Below are 12712 nucleotides of genomic sequence, written 5' to 3' on the forward strand. Positions count from 1 at the left end.
GGAAAAGGTGATTGTGCTCCAAGATCCCAGACGTACACATCAGAAAGATGCATAGGTCCTTTCCACTTCCGCCTGTCGGCTTCAGACCACCCCCGGGGAGCTTAGAACCCCTGACACCAGGTCAAGGATGCTGGGACTGTTTTGTTTAGTCAGGGCCTGAGCACTGTCCTTGGATTTTCTCATGGCTAGAGCTCTACCACTTGAGCCTCAGCACCACTTCTGGCTGTTTTCTATGTATGTGGCACCCAGGAATCGAACCTGGGTCTTCGTGCATGCTAGGCAAGCACTTTAACCACTAGGCCAACCTCCCGGCCAGTGCCTGTCTTCTTAAAAGAACAGTTTAAGTACTTGTTGTTTTGTTTTTTTAAAGGGATTCAACATGTCAGTTTGTCCCCCCTTTTCTTTTTTTTTTTTCTTCTTGCCATCTCACCAGCTCAGCCCCAAACTCATGGTCCTCCTTCCTCCACCTCCTGAGAGCTGGGATCATGAGCGTGAACAACCATCCCGAGCCTGATGCTGTGATTTTTTTCCTTTGTGTCGGTCGTGGGTTTGAACTCAGGGTCTAGGTGCTGCCGCCCACAGCTCCATTTCCAGCTTATCTGGTGGTTTATTGGAGAGTCTCATGGACCTTCCTGTCAAGGCTGTCCACAGTCCTCAGCTCGCAGCCTCCAGAGCAGTTAGGATGACAGACTTGGGTCTTGAGGGAAATAATTCAGGGGCAGTGTGCCTGGACACTGAGTTCAAGCCTCAGGACTGGCACAATAAGGAGAGCGAGTGAGAGAGAGAGAGAGAGAGAGAGATGAGAACTATGGTTGAAGAATATTTCACTGTTCCCTGGAGTCTGCTTTCTTCTCCTCAAACCCAGGCAGCACAATTAGATTCTTACAAACCATCGTGGTTATAAATAAGGCCATTGTGCCTAATCACTGTCCCGTCTGTGTGCGCGTACTTATGGAACTGTAAACTTTTATTTCTCTTATGAAAATATCCAGCACTCTGTTGACTGGGGGGCTGAAGGGGGTGAATTTGTTTGTGCCGTCTCAGTACAAGCCTCTCACTCTTGCTTGGCTTTCATACTACAGCTGGTGCTTTAGCACATGAACCATGCCTCTGGTCCAACTTTGTGCTGGTGAATTACAGATGGAGGCTTTCCGACTTTTTCTACCCTGGAGCTGGCTTGGAATTTGGATCCTCAGGTCTCAGCTTCCTTCGTAGCTGGGATTCCAGGCGGGAGTCACGGATCCTGTGTGAACTTTGTCACTGTCTTGGCTCTGACATTCCAGCACTGGTTGGCTGGCGCCCTTAACTATATAAATGGAGGTTGGGGCCCGTTCCTTGGTGACTGGACTCCTTCTGGCTCAGGATCCCAGAGTGCTGTGGCTTTTCCTTGCTACCTCTGTGTTCTTGGCTGGCATTCTGTGAGCTGGCATGTGAGCATGGGACTGGGGTAAGTGTATGCCTGTCGGTTTAATTGCAGGTGTCCATTTGCTGAGGTCTGCTAAACACGGAAATTAGTACGTGGAGAAGACTCCATCTCAAGCAGCCATGACCCAACTGGACTTCTGAAGAATTAAAAAAGACAAGTCTCTACGCCTGGTGCTGTGGCTCACGCCTATAATCTCAGCGACTGGGGAAGCTGAGGTCTAAGGACAGCGGTTCAAAGCCAGCCTACACAGGAAAATCGGTGAGGCTTGTGTGTCCAGTGAACCATCATAAGCCAGAAGGAGAGCTGACTCAAGACGTTAGAGTACCTGCCTTGGGCAAAAACCACTCAAGGACAGCGCCAGGCCCTGAGTTCAAACCCCTGGGACAGACACAAAAACCACACCAAACCCAACCCAAACAAACAAAGCCAAACCGGAAGCCTGCGCTGGGACCTCTGCCCTCTGCCTGTGACCTTTGATCCCAGAGCCAGGCCTGTCCACCCAGAGCCCCCCACCGCTTCCTTCCCTGGCCCTGAAGACAAGGACAACAGCCCCAGCCACCTACTGCAGCTCTCTGGGCCTGGCTGTGGCAGTGCTCATGTCACAGATGGGGAAACTGAGGCTCAGAACTCAGCCCCCCCCCCTCCCATCACGTAGTCTTGTGGGGACCAGGTGAGCTGGAATCCTAAAATAAAATGTCTGCACTCAGAGTCCTCCTCAGGCCTCTCCTACAGGACGTGAGGCCATTCCTTCACTCCTTCATTCATTCCTTCACGGTCTATTGGGTGTCATGCAATCATTCATTGGTTCATTCCATCCGTCTTTCCTTCCTGCGTGTGCTTCTGCATCCATTTACTCAGGCATCCATTCATGCATCTGTTCCTCCATCAGCATTCATTCATTCATTCATTTGCTCATCCATTCCTCATTCATTCATTCATGCATCCAATCATCTGTCCATTTATCTGCGCATCATTAATTCATCGCTTCCTTAAATCGTTGCTTCATTTCTTCATTCCTTCACCACTCTGCCGGAAAGTGTCTGAATCCCTGGGAATGGGGATTCTGGAAGGGTCTGGGAGTTGGGCGCTACTGGTAGACTGCTTGCCTAGCATGCACAAAGTGCACAAAAGGCATGCCAGGTTCCATTCCTCTGTCAGTACCACCTACATAGAAAAAAGCCGGAAGTGGTGCTGAGGCTCAAGTGGTAGAGCTCTAGCCTTGAGAAAGTCCAAGGACAGTGCTCAGGCCCTGAGCTCAAGCCCAGGACTGGCAAAAAAAAAAGTCTCAGAGCCCATTGTCTCTGGCTGGGGTAGGGGACCTTGCTACAAGGCCAGTCACTGACACCTCGTGGGCTGGGCCTTCTGGGTTCTGGAGGGACAGAGGGAAGAAAGGGAGAAAGAGGAACTTTCCTGGAACTTACCAGGGAGTCAGGGTGCCCGGCCCCCCATGCAGATGCAGGCTGGCCTCCTCCCTGGTCTATCAGTGCCCTCACCACACCCCCAGAAGGTGATCGCAGACATAGGAGGCCAAAGTCCCCCGCCCCAGCCCCACCCTGTTGAGTCAGAAGCCTCACCAGTCAGGTCTGGCAAGTGCTTGGGTGGCACTGGGCCTACAGCAGCCTTTGCTCAGAGTGGGGGTCTCCATGCTGCCTCACTAATCAAGCCCTAGTTGGGTAGGTTGGGAGGGAGGGGGTCCTCACCCCCACAAACCTATACGGAATGATGGAATCCTGACATAGCATGTGCAAAGGTCCTGAGGTAGAGCTGTGTTTTTCATATTGAGGGGGTGGGGCAGCTGGAATGAAGTGACTGAAGGGCACAGAGAAGGGAGGTGACAGGGAGAGCTCATGAGGGATCGAGGGGGTATCCATTGGGTCAGAAACAAAGACTTTAGTGTGGCAGACTACAGGTGACAATGGGTGGGGCCCGCATGTGATGGGTGGAGTTACACCTGGTTTCTCCACACCTCCATGGCAGGACTACACTGAGATGTGTGGGGGCTGCTGAAACCTGCCGTGCCCTGTTGCTTGCTGGGCTGGGCCAGCCCTGCTAGCTTCCCTACCTCATGGACCTGGCTATGGATGTCTCTTTTATCATCCACGTCTCCTCCCTGTGGATTCAGGATCAGACACGGAATCAAACAATGTCACAATCACTCTGGGCCTCCTCATCTGTCCAGGAAGAATAATAACAGCATCCATACTCCTAGGATCAAGAATGGCATATGCAAAGGCCCTGAGGTGGCCACGCGTTCCAATGACCGTAATTCAGCTTCTAGTTCTCCTCAGGATGTGTGGTGACCCCCGTGGGAAGGGTCACCCTGGGAGAAGGACCTGGTGTTGGGCCAAAAGGTCTGGTGCGCACAGACGTCTGAGCCTTGGTTTCTCTTTCTGTCCAGTAACGGTCGACAGTTACTCTGTGTTGCACACACATTGGCAATTCTTCGGTTTATTCCACCTGTGGACTTTGATGTGGCTGCCATCTAGGAGTGAGGGAACAGCAAGGATGCACTGGGTCTTTACCCCGTGCCTCAGTTTCTTCATCCAGGGATCTCAGGGATGGATGGGGGTGGGAACAGTACTCCTCCTACCCCCTGTGTTCAATGGCCCCGCCCACAAGCCCCGCCCCTCCCACTGGCCCCGCCCCACACTGGCCCCTGCCTCTGGCGGCTCCCACCGAGCTGCATCGAGCCCCGCCCTCGATCCAGCCTCACCCAACCACAGTCTGTTTCCACCCTTCAAGCCCCGCCCTCCTCCGGCCCCACCCACCCAGCCACGCCCAGCCCCGAAGTCGACCAGCCACACTGGGCCCCGCCCCTCGCAGTGGCCCCGCCCACGGCGGCTCACACCCCACTCTACCGCATCAAGTCCCGCCCCTCCATCCAGCCTCACCCAATCACATTCGAGTTCTCCCCTTAAGCCCCGCCCTCCTTCCGGTCCCACCCAGCCAGCCACGCCCAGCCCCGAAGTCGATCAGCCACACTGGGCCCCGCCCCTCGCAGTGGCCCCGCCCACGGCGGCTCTCACCCCACCCAACCGCATCGAGCCCCGCCCCTCCATCCAGCCTCACCCAACCACAGTCGAGTTCACCCCTTAAGCCCCGCCCTCCTTCCGGCCCCACCCACTCCCAGCCCCGAAGTCGGCCCGCCACACTGGCCCCGCCCCTCTCGCCGGCCCCTCCCACTACGGTCCCGACCCCGCCCATTCAGGCCCCGCCCATCCCGGCTTCTCAGCGCGGGGCGGCGGCGGCGGCGGGACGCGGGGCCGGAGCGCGCGGCGGCGGCGGCGGCGGCGGGGACCCGGGGCGCCATGGCGGCCGCCGAGCGCCGCGCCTTCGCGCACAAGATCAACAGGTACGGCGGGGCCGGCGGCACCGTCCGCGTCGCCCCCACTCGGCCGCTCGGGCCCCACGGCCGCCTCTCCCACGGGGCTGAGGTGGCGCCGGGGCGCGTGCGGCGGGCGCGGGGACCGCCGGGCCCCGCGGGGACCCCGACGCCGGCCTGGGGCGGGGACCGCCGGGGACAGCCGGGGACAGGCCCCCCGCGTCCTGCTCCGGGGCCCCCCGGCCCGGGCTGGGGACGATGGTGTGGGGGCTGGGAAGGAGCCAGCTGGTGGGCAGACGACGGGAGGGACCGGCGCCAGGCGCTGATGTGGGGCGGGCCAGGGGGGGCATCCACTTCCGCGGTCTCTAGAGATTGGGAGGGAGGAGTCCGGGACGGGGGGGTCAGACTCTCCGGGGGGGCGACAGGGTGCGGTGGTCCCCCGGGCCACCCCAGACCGGAAGGAAACTGGGAAGGGTGGGGCTGCCAGGATGCACACCTTCATTTTCAGGTGGCCTGAAGGAGGTGGGGGAGCCGCCTGTGCCCCTGTGTGTGGAAGAAGACAGAGCAGACGCACGGGAAGGGCAAGTGCAAAGGCCCTGTGGTAGCTAAGGGAGGGGATAGTAAGACTAGCTCAGGCAGAGCTTGGGGCCCGAGGAAGGACTTGGATTTGGTTTTCTTTTGGTGTTGGTACTGGGGCTTGAACTCAAGGGCTGGGCGCTGCCCTTTGGCTTTTTCATTCAAGGCTGGTGCTCTCACATATGAACCACAGCCCCATTTCTGGCTTTTTTTTTTCTTTTCTGCTTAATTGGAGATGAGAGTCTCCTGAGGCATTCTTGTCCAAGGCTTGCTTTGAACTAGGATCCTCACATCTCAGCTTCCTGAGTAGCTGGGATTACAGGCGAGAGCCACAGTGCCCAGCCAGAACTTTGAGACGTGTATCCCCTGTGAGGTGAGTGAGAGCCGTGGAGGGTTTTGAGAAGAGGAAAGGAAGCGACCTGGTGTAGTTTTCATGGTCTGCCTTTATGTGCTTCTCTGACTTGGACTCCACAAAGTCTCTGAGCCTGAGGAAATTGAGTAATATTTCTTTTCTGCTTTGCTGTGTCCACCAGTCCTAGTATCTGCTCAAGAGAGAAAAACAGACCTCGGCTTCTGTTGTGGGAAAATAGCCACAGGAAGCACAGAAAATGCCCCAGGGCCCAAGGCTTCCAGCGCAGCCTGTGGGTACCCAGGTGTCTGCACTCAGACTGGGCCTGTGATTCCTTCACTTATTCAATCCATTGGCAAATACCAAGTTAGGGAGGCAGAGGCAGGCGGATTGCCAGTTTGAGGCTAGCTCAGAATATTTAGTGACACCCTCTCTCCCCAAATCCCTGAGTATTAGGTAGTTTCTTTTTTTCCTACTCTATGTGTATGTGTGTGTTCTAGGCCTTGAAGTCAGGGCTTCGGTGCTGTCCCTTAGCTCTTTTGCTCAAGGCTGCTTCTCTGCCACTTAAGCCACAGCTGGTTAATTGCTGGTATTTTCTTTTTCTTTTTTTTTTTTGCCAGTCCTGGGCTTGAGCTCAGGGCCTGAGCACTGTCCTTGGACTTTCTCAAGGCTAGAGCTCTACCACTTGAGCCTCAGCACCACTTCCGGCTTTTTTCTATGTATGTGGTACCGAGGAATCGAACCCGGGTCTTCACGCATGCTAGGCAAGCACTTTAACCACTAGGCCAAACTCCCGGCCCCAATTGCTGGTATTTTCTTGCCTGGACTGGCTTTGAGTAGTTAGGGTTACAGGCATGAGCCACTGGCACCCAGCTTCTCTAACGAACAGATTCTTAACAAAAAGAAAAGGATCTTTGCTACTCAGGAGGCAAAGATTAGGAGAATCTTGCTTAGAAGAGAAACTTGGGCAAAAAGTTAGGGAGACCCCCGATCTCTTATCAACAATCTGGGTACAGTGATGTCTACTTATAATGCCAGCTACATGGCGGGTGGGATAAGGAGGATTTCACTCTAAGATCAGCCTGGGTGTGACTTCAAGACCTTACCTAAGAAATAACTAAAACAAAAAGGTCTCGTTGGGCTTGGTGACCCACACCTGTAATCCTAGCTGGTCAGGAGGCTGAGATTGGCAGATTGTGGGCACTAAAGTCTGCCAGACTCCTATCTCCAATTAACCACCAGAAAACCAAACAGGGCCCTGTAGCTCAAGGAGTTGAAGAGCTCAGGGACAGCGCTCAGGCCCAGAGTTCAAGTACCACAGTTGACCAAAAAAAGTCTGGAGTGGTGGTTCAAGTGGGAAAGCAGCTGACGAGCAATTGTGAAGCCCTGAGTTCAAACCCTAGTACTACCTAACCCCTAGGGAAACACACACACACACACTCACACACTCCTGTGACCTGCTTTTATTTTTGTTCCCGGTACTGTAGATGGAACCCAGTACCTCATACATACTAACCAAAGTCACATCGTCAGTCTTGTTCATTCATGATTCATTTCTTTTTATTTTTGTTGGTCGTGGGACTTGTACTGCGAGCCCGGGTCGTGGTCTCTAAGCTCTTTTGCTCCAGGCTAGCGCTTTACCACTTTGAGCCGCAGTGCCATTTCCGGTTTCTGATTGGTCTTTGGAGTTAAGAGTCTCCAGGGACTTTCGTGCCTCAGCTGGTTTTGATCCCTGATCCTCAGATTGAGCCTCGTGAGTAGCTGGGATTACAGGTGTGAACCACTAGGTACTAGCTCCAACAGGCTTTTTTTTTTGTTTTTCTCCCCTAGTCCTGGGCTTGAACTCAGGGTCTGAGCACTGTCCTTGGACTTTCTCAAGGCTAGAGCTCTACCACTTGAGCCACAGCACCACTTCTGGTTTTTTCTATGTATCTGGTACCAAGGAATCGAACCCAGGTCTTTGTGCATGCTAGGCAAGCACTCTACCACTAGGCCATACTCCCAGTCTCCCCGTTCATTTTTATGGTGTTTGTGCTACGTGTCTTCAAGAACTTCTGCCTTGAGAGAGGCCATGGGTTTTCTTGACTTGTTCCCTTGCTTTATTTTTATTTTTATTTTTACAAGTGGAGAGCTCACAGCGCCTTAGACTTGGGTGCTTGTGGGTTTTGTCCTCCCTCCTCCTCCAGAGGGGAGACCTCTGTTCATCTAAACAGCCCCAGGGGTCACACCCACAATCCTTAGTATGCTTCCTGTTGCATTATGGGAACCACCCACTCCAGTCACCCTTACTGGGGACACCAGAAGCAGGTGAGAGGAAAAATGAGGTGTGAATTCTGGGCTCCCATGAGACTGGACCCTTAGAAAGGGGAAGAATGTTGAGAATCTGGGGTGCAGGCACAGAGACCCCCCAACATGATCCTCTGGCACCAGCCTCAAGATTCACTAAGACTTCGTTTTCTTTTTTTGTGTGTGTGCTGGTCCCCAGGGCTTGAACTCAGGGCCTGAGGGTTGTCCCCGAGCTTTTGTGCTTAAGGCTGGCAGTCTTCCACTTGAGCCACCGTTCTACTTCCGGCTTTGTGTGTGTGTGGTTAAGTGTCTCACAGGCTTTCCTATCTGGGCTGGCTTGTTCTGAACTACCATCCTCAAATCTCAGCCTTCTGACTAGCTGAGATTTACAGGCATGAGCTTGGCCAAAATTCACTAATAGTTTACTTAGGAAGCGCAGGGTCAATAGGCCCTTTGGGGGGTTAGGGGGTGGACAGAGAAGAGGTGGGTTCTACAACACTGTATTCTTGGCCCTGCTTCCCTTGGGGGCCCTGCCCTGGGACAGCTCAGGACCCCCAGCCTGGGGGATGCGGTCACTTCACCATTCTGGACTCTTCTAAGTTTGGCTGTGTGGCCTTGGGTGGGTCACAAGACCTTTCAAAATCCCAGGCCCCTTTGATGTAAAAAACAAAGCTAATCAACTCAGCTTCCACTTACTGTATATACTGGGTCCATTATGCCAAGGAACAAATTTACAAGATCTGGAACTTTCCCAAGTCCAGAGAGACTCATGTATGGGTCTTTTTTTTTTTTTTTTTTTTTTTTTGTCACTATGAGAAAAGGCCCTGTGGCTAAATAACCTATGAAGAAAAGAGGTTTATTTGGGTCCTCGTTGTGAAGATTGAGGAGTGAGGGTCTTGCGTGTGTGGTGGGCTTTGCTGACAGCCTGCAGTTGGGTTGAAGTGTCAAATGGTCAAATGGGAGAGAATGCATGTGATGGTGTGTCTTTGTGCTCCACTGGTCTCAATCTTGGTTGTTTTGTTTTATTCCCCCCACCCCCTTTAATTGATGATACTGGGGATTGAATTCAGGGCCTCTTGATTGCTGGGCAGATGCACTCAAGTCAGCTGTCTCCTAGGCAAAGGGCTGGTGAGGCCCTGTGTGTCTCTCTAAGGCCAAGGGAGAAAGGAAGCTGGAGGTCTGGCTTCTAGAATAGCAGCTGGGAAACAGCTGGTCTCTGGGCACAGCCTCATTCCCTGCCTGTGCCCTGGCATCTTTTAGAAATCAACTCCTCCCACCCCCAGGCTCTGTGGGCCTGGAGCTCCAGAGAAGGCTTTTTGAGTTTTAGCATGAAATCGTAATTTTAAAAAATGGTTTTTTAATTGTTATTGGGACCAGGAGTGTGGGTGGTAGAGTGTTCACCCAGCAGGCATGAAGCCCTGGGTTTGATTCCTTGATACCACATACACAGAAAAAGCCAGAAGTGGCGCTGTGGTTCAAGTGGCAGAGCACTAGCCTTGAGCAAAAAGTGTCCAAGGGCAGTGCTCAGGCCCTGAGTTCAAGCCCCCAGGACTGGCAACAAAAGAAATTATTATAAAGGTGATGTACAGCTGGGCATGGTGGCTCAGTCTTAAATTTCCCAAGTACTGCGGAGCCACGCCCCACGGAGCCACGCCCATCGCTAGCCACGCCCACCGATAGCCCCGCCCCGGCTCTGGCCACGCCCCCGACCCGCTCCCCCAGCCCTGCACTATCTTTTTGTGTGGCCTGGGCCTGAACTCAGAGCCTGAGGGCTTTTAGCTTTTCCATTCAAGGCTGGCGCTCCACCCCTTGAGCCACAGCTTCCCTTGTGGCTTTTGGCTGGGTCACTGGAGATAAGGATCTCCCGGACTTTCCAGCCACGGGCTGGCTTGGATGCGGGAGCCTCAGATCTCAGCCTCCTGAGTGGCTGGGATGGCGGGCGTGCGCCTTGCACGCCTGTCTTTGTTTGGAGGAGGCCCAGGCCGGCCTGGGAGATGGGCCTGCGTCCGCCTCCGGCGGGGTGCCAGACTGAGGCTGGGGTGCAGTGGACGCTGTCCCCCAAGGCTCCCTCCCCCATGTTGCTGCCTTCCAGGACCGTGGCCGCCGAGGTTCGGAAGCAGGTGTCCCGGGAGCACAGCGGCTCTCCGCACTCCAGCCGGCGCTCCAGCAGCTCCCTGGGGGTGAGCCTTGGGGATCCCCCCCAGGACACAAGCGGAGTCCCCTCTTTCTTCTGGCTGGCCTTCCTTGTCGATGTCGGGGAGGGGGTGGGCAGTCACATCCCCAGATGGAGCTGGGGACATCCGGCGCGGTGGGGGAGGGAAGGGCCGCTCTTGGCCTCCTCCCTTCGGGATGCTGTCTTCCTCTGCCTCCACTGTTAGATTATTTATTTCCCCAAGCAGACACCAGGGCGTGATTTCCTTCCTGGAGCCCGGGAGGGGGTGGGGTCGGCCAGGCTGCCCTGGAAAGTGTGATGTCACCAGTGACATCACCGATGAGGTCACGGCCCCTTGACCTCTGCAGCACAGAGTCACAACCCCTCTGCCCCTGCCCAGGTCCCCCTGACCGAAGTCGTGGAGCCCCTGGACTTCGAGGACGTTCTGCTGAGTCGGCCTCCCGATGTGGAGCCCGGGCCCCTCAGGGACCTGACCGAGTTCCCCGAGGATGATCTGGAGCTGCTGCGTCAACCCCGCGAAAGCAGGACCACAGAGCCAGGGGTCCCCGAAGATGGGTGCGTCCTATACCTGCGGCCCCCCGGGAATTCCCCCCCCACCCCCTCACCTCACATATCTCATCCTCTCTGAGCTGCTTTGCAAGTCAGCAGGAAGACGCCTGCGCCCTGTCTACCTGCTCTGATTGCTTTTGTTTTTGTTTTGTTTTTTTTTAATCAGAAAATTGGACGCCCAAGCCAGGGCTGCAGTGGAGATGTACACAGAGGACTGGGTGATTGTGCACCGAAAGTGAGTCAGATCCAGGCGCAGGCTCAGTTCCCAGGAGGCATTATTTGGGGCTGGCCCTCCTATGATCTAACCCCTAACCCAGCAAAGGTGGCTGAACTTTTCCTGTAGCGCACAAAGCATTGTCCATAACCTGATGGGCATCACAGGATGCTCGTAAGAGCAAACCGAATAGTCCTCAGATCACTCCTTGCCCACCCTCCTATGCTAGGTACCAGTACCTGAGTGCTGCATATAGCCCTGTCACCCCAGAGACGCAGCGAGAGAGGCAGAAGGGCCTCACACGCCAGGTCTTCGAGCAGGATGCCTCTGGGGATGAGCGATCTGAAGACACGGTGAGCAAATCTGTGGCTGGCGTCTATACATAGACTCAAAGACCCCATCTTAACCAGCAGCTGGGTATGGTGGTACATGTCTGCCCTCCTAGCTGTGCAGGAAGTGTAAAATAGGTGGATCATAATTCAGGCTGGCCTGGGCTTAAACTGTGAAATTTTTGTTCCACAAATAAAGCCAAGAGAGCTGGTGCACTTGGCTCGAGTGGTAGACCCTGTGCCTAGAAAGTGCAAGGTTCTAAGTTCAATACCCTCTGCTGTAGACAGAGACAGAGAGGACTCTGTCAGCTTCGATCCCCAAATAAATTGTACCATCATTCCAAACCTATACCAAGAAGCCTGAGACAGGAGGATTACAAATTCAAGGCTAGCCTGGGCTACATGTCAATACTGGATTGCACAAATCAGGAAGAAAATTCAAGAGAATTTGATCAGCTCTTTTGAGTTGAAAAGTTAAAGCTAATAATTATAAGCACTTATTGAGTGCTCAGTGTATACTAAAGGCCCTTTCATGCTGATTGAGGCTAGGTATTGCAACCATTTTTACAGGTAAGAGAAATTGAGGCATGTTATTAGAGGCTCCCGAGTATTTTGCCAGCCAACATTTATTGAGTACCTAGTATAAACCACTTTTTTATTGCTTTTCTTATTTATGGAGGTAGGGCAATTCAGGCCTTTAGAGTTGATGGGGGGGGTTGGCAGAGACAGGTCAGGGAGTTAAATTCCAACCAGAGCCTATGCCACTGGCCATACCTGTGGCTGCCTGTTGTGTCCTGTGGTCAGTAACAGTCCCAGTGAGAAGAACTTGCCCCTCCCCTCGATGACAGTGAGCCGCGTCCCAGGGAAGGCTCTCATTGGCCAGCCCAGGCATCTCATTACCCTGGAGCTGAGCCTCCTGGGAAGAGGCGGTGCCTCCCCCACCCCTGCGTCCAGGGGAAGGCTCTCATTGGCCAGCCCAAGCTCCTCCCCCGCCTGGAGTTACCCCTGGGGCTGGCAGGTGTATTCTCAGCATCTGGACCAAGCCCTGCAGAAGCCAGAACTCGGGACACCACTACCATCCACGGCTCATCCAATGCTCGCTGGTCCTCCACCCACAGGACGACTCCCGGCGCAGCTCGGCCTCCCCCGAGGACACCCCTCGAAGCAGCGGAGCCTCTGGCATCTTCGACCTGAGGAACTTGGCTGCGGACTCGCTGCTGCCCTCCCTGCTGGAGCGGGCGGCCCCGGAGGACGTGGACCGCCGCAATGAGGCCCTGCGCCGGCAGCACAGGCCCCGCGCCCTGCTCACCCTCTACCCGGCGCCGGATGAGGTGGGCACCGCTGACTGGGACGTCTACGTTATCCAACAGGCATTTATTAGATGTCGACGGTTACCCAGTCAATAGTGTTATTCAGTACCAGATAGTCATGCACTTACCCAAGTCTCATGCATTCTGATATTTACTTAACTAGCCCTTGTTAGGTTTA

At 54.6% G+C, this 12712-nt stretch overlaps 1 protein-coding gene across 2 annotated transcripts in view; it reads left to right on the plus strand.

Annotated features, from left to right (window-relative positions):
- The first annotated feature begins 4710 nt into the window (after nucleotides 1-4710).
- Nucleotides 4711-12712, plus strand: part of Dock6 (dedicator of cytokinesis 6) — a 44661-nt gene continuing 36659 nt past the window's right edge. For both annotated transcript variants that reach the window (XM_090337716.1, XM_090337718.1), the window contains exons 1-6: nucleotides 4711-4778; nucleotides 10052-10139; nucleotides 10512-10687; nucleotides 10848-10916; nucleotides 11125-11248; nucleotides 12343-12555. In XM_090337716.1, the coding sequence (XP_090193842.1) occupies nucleotides 4735-4778; nucleotides 10052-10139; nucleotides 10512-10687; nucleotides 10848-10916; nucleotides 11125-11248; nucleotides 12343-12555 (714 nt within the window). In that variant the 5' untranslated portion in view covers nucleotides 4711-4734. The remainder of the gene's footprint in view (nucleotides 4779-10051; nucleotides 10140-10511; nucleotides 10688-10847; nucleotides 10917-11124; nucleotides 11249-12342; nucleotides 12556-12712) is intronic.

The sequence above is a fragment of the Megascapheus bottae genome, chromosome 1 (genome assembly GCF_031878675.1).
Source record: "Megascapheus bottae isolate mThoBot1 chromosome 1, mThoBot2.hap1, whole genome shotgun sequence".
In the NCBI taxonomy this organism is placed as follows: domain Eukaryota; kingdom Metazoa; phylum Chordata; class Mammalia; order Rodentia; family Geomyidae; genus Megascapheus; species Megascapheus bottae.